Raw genomic sequence first — 1,464 nt, 5'->3', positions numbered from 1 at the left:
ATTGCAAGTGTTATACATTGGACTATGGGCCAAGTTTCACCAAAAATAAAAAGTAGAGAATTCTTTATTTTTATAATTTCTTCTGATACATATTGATGTTCTTATGCTGTGAAGAAAGTTTGAGTTGATTCGGACTTCAATTTTTTGAGTTACGGCTATTTTTTTGAAATGAGCCAAAATCTGAAAATTTCCCTGTACTATAGCCCATGGTTTTTTCCGAAAAATGGCTCCGAAATCGACCCCCATTTTTATTACATTTTCTGATACATATTGACGTCCTTATGCTGTGTAGAAAGTTTCAGCTGATTCCGACTTAAATGTTTTGAGTTACTGCCATTTTTAAAAATGAACCAATTTCTGAAAATTTCCCTGTACTATAGCCCATGGTTTTTTCCAAAAAATGGCTCCGAAATCGACCCCAATTTTTATTACATTTTCTGATACATATTGATGTCCTTATGCTGTGTAGAAAGTTTGAACCGATTCTGAGCTCAAGTTTTTGAGCTATGGCCATTTTAATAATAACCCTTTTCTTTCAGGAAGAAGTTCCTTTATACAGATCACTAGAGAAGACAATTGAAATAATGACGGAATGTTCTCAGACCCAGTACGATATACAAAAGACAATCAGCGATACGTCTCCCATTTATGGGCGTGGCTTCAGAGACCTACACACCCACTTGGAGCTCCTGAGAGATGAATATACTAACAAGAGAAAGAAATGGATTGACATCTTAAACACTAATGGACGGTAGGCAGCCATTTTATTTTTAATTAAGTAATGCAATCAGTACATACATTATACTAATTAAATTAATTATTTTTATTATTTTATTTTTTAGTTCTTGGAGAGATTTAGGTCTCCCTGTATCTACTGAAGCATTGGCAGGGGGCGGGGCCTATCTCTCATTGATAATATCCAAATATGTACAGCTGGTAATGGAGGAGAGTGGGAAAGTGGAAGGACTAATGATGACTCTTAAAACTAACAGGATTTCAAAAGTAAGAAGAATATAAAGATACATTTTTAAAAATTCCTTTTCCCTCTCTTTCCCTCCCCTCCCCCTCTTTCCCTCCATTAGCTAAAGGAGAGGTTCAAAGAGGCTCTTAAACTATTATTGGAATGCTCCTCCTCTTCCCTCCCTCCTCAGTGTCCCCAGTGTACTGAACACTGCACTCACTGTATGAGAGGGTTACTGAAGCAGTCTGTCACTATTAGTACCAGTTATACATTAATATCATTAAAGGAGTATAATGGATATATACACTCAGCCAGCAGACAGGTCAGTAATAATGTGTTCTTGTAACTTTATTTTCTTTTGGTAGATTGTCTGTGAGCATTTTGAAGGTATTCTTAAAATAACGTCAATTTTAAAGTCCCTCGTTAAAAGGTCTAATTCAACTCGTCACAGTAGATCATCAGGTAAGCAACACACACATTATGTGTATATTAAATTTATTTTA

The 1,464-nt window shown here is 35.5% G+C and overlaps 1 protein-coding gene across 1 annotated transcript; it reads left to right on the top strand.

The window, feature by feature from the left end:
• Window positions 1-407: 407 nt before the first annotated feature.
• LOC109592784 (uncharacterized) lies at window positions 408-1,423 on the top strand (the record flags this gene model as incomplete). The annotated part of the gene is made up of 4 exons (XM_020008148.1): window positions 408-751; window positions 843-1,002; window positions 1,083-1,283; window positions 1,327-1,423. Coding segments are annotated over exons 1-4 (703 nt in total), but the record flags the coding sequence as incomplete, so codon positions are not given.
• Between the last annotated feature and the right edge of the window lie 41 nt (window positions 1,424-1,464).

Source organism: Amphimedon queenslandica, unplaced genomic scaffold (genome assembly GCF_000090795.2).
Source record: "Amphimedon queenslandica unplaced genomic scaffold, v1.1 AMPQUscaffold_3942_Cont24070, whole genome shotgun sequence".
Lineage (NCBI taxonomy): Eukaryota > Metazoa > Porifera > Demospongiae > Haplosclerida > Niphatidae > Amphimedon > Amphimedon queenslandica.
The sequence above is the reverse complement of the archived record's forward strand: the minus strand, read 5'-3'. Positions and strand labels throughout refer to the sequence as shown.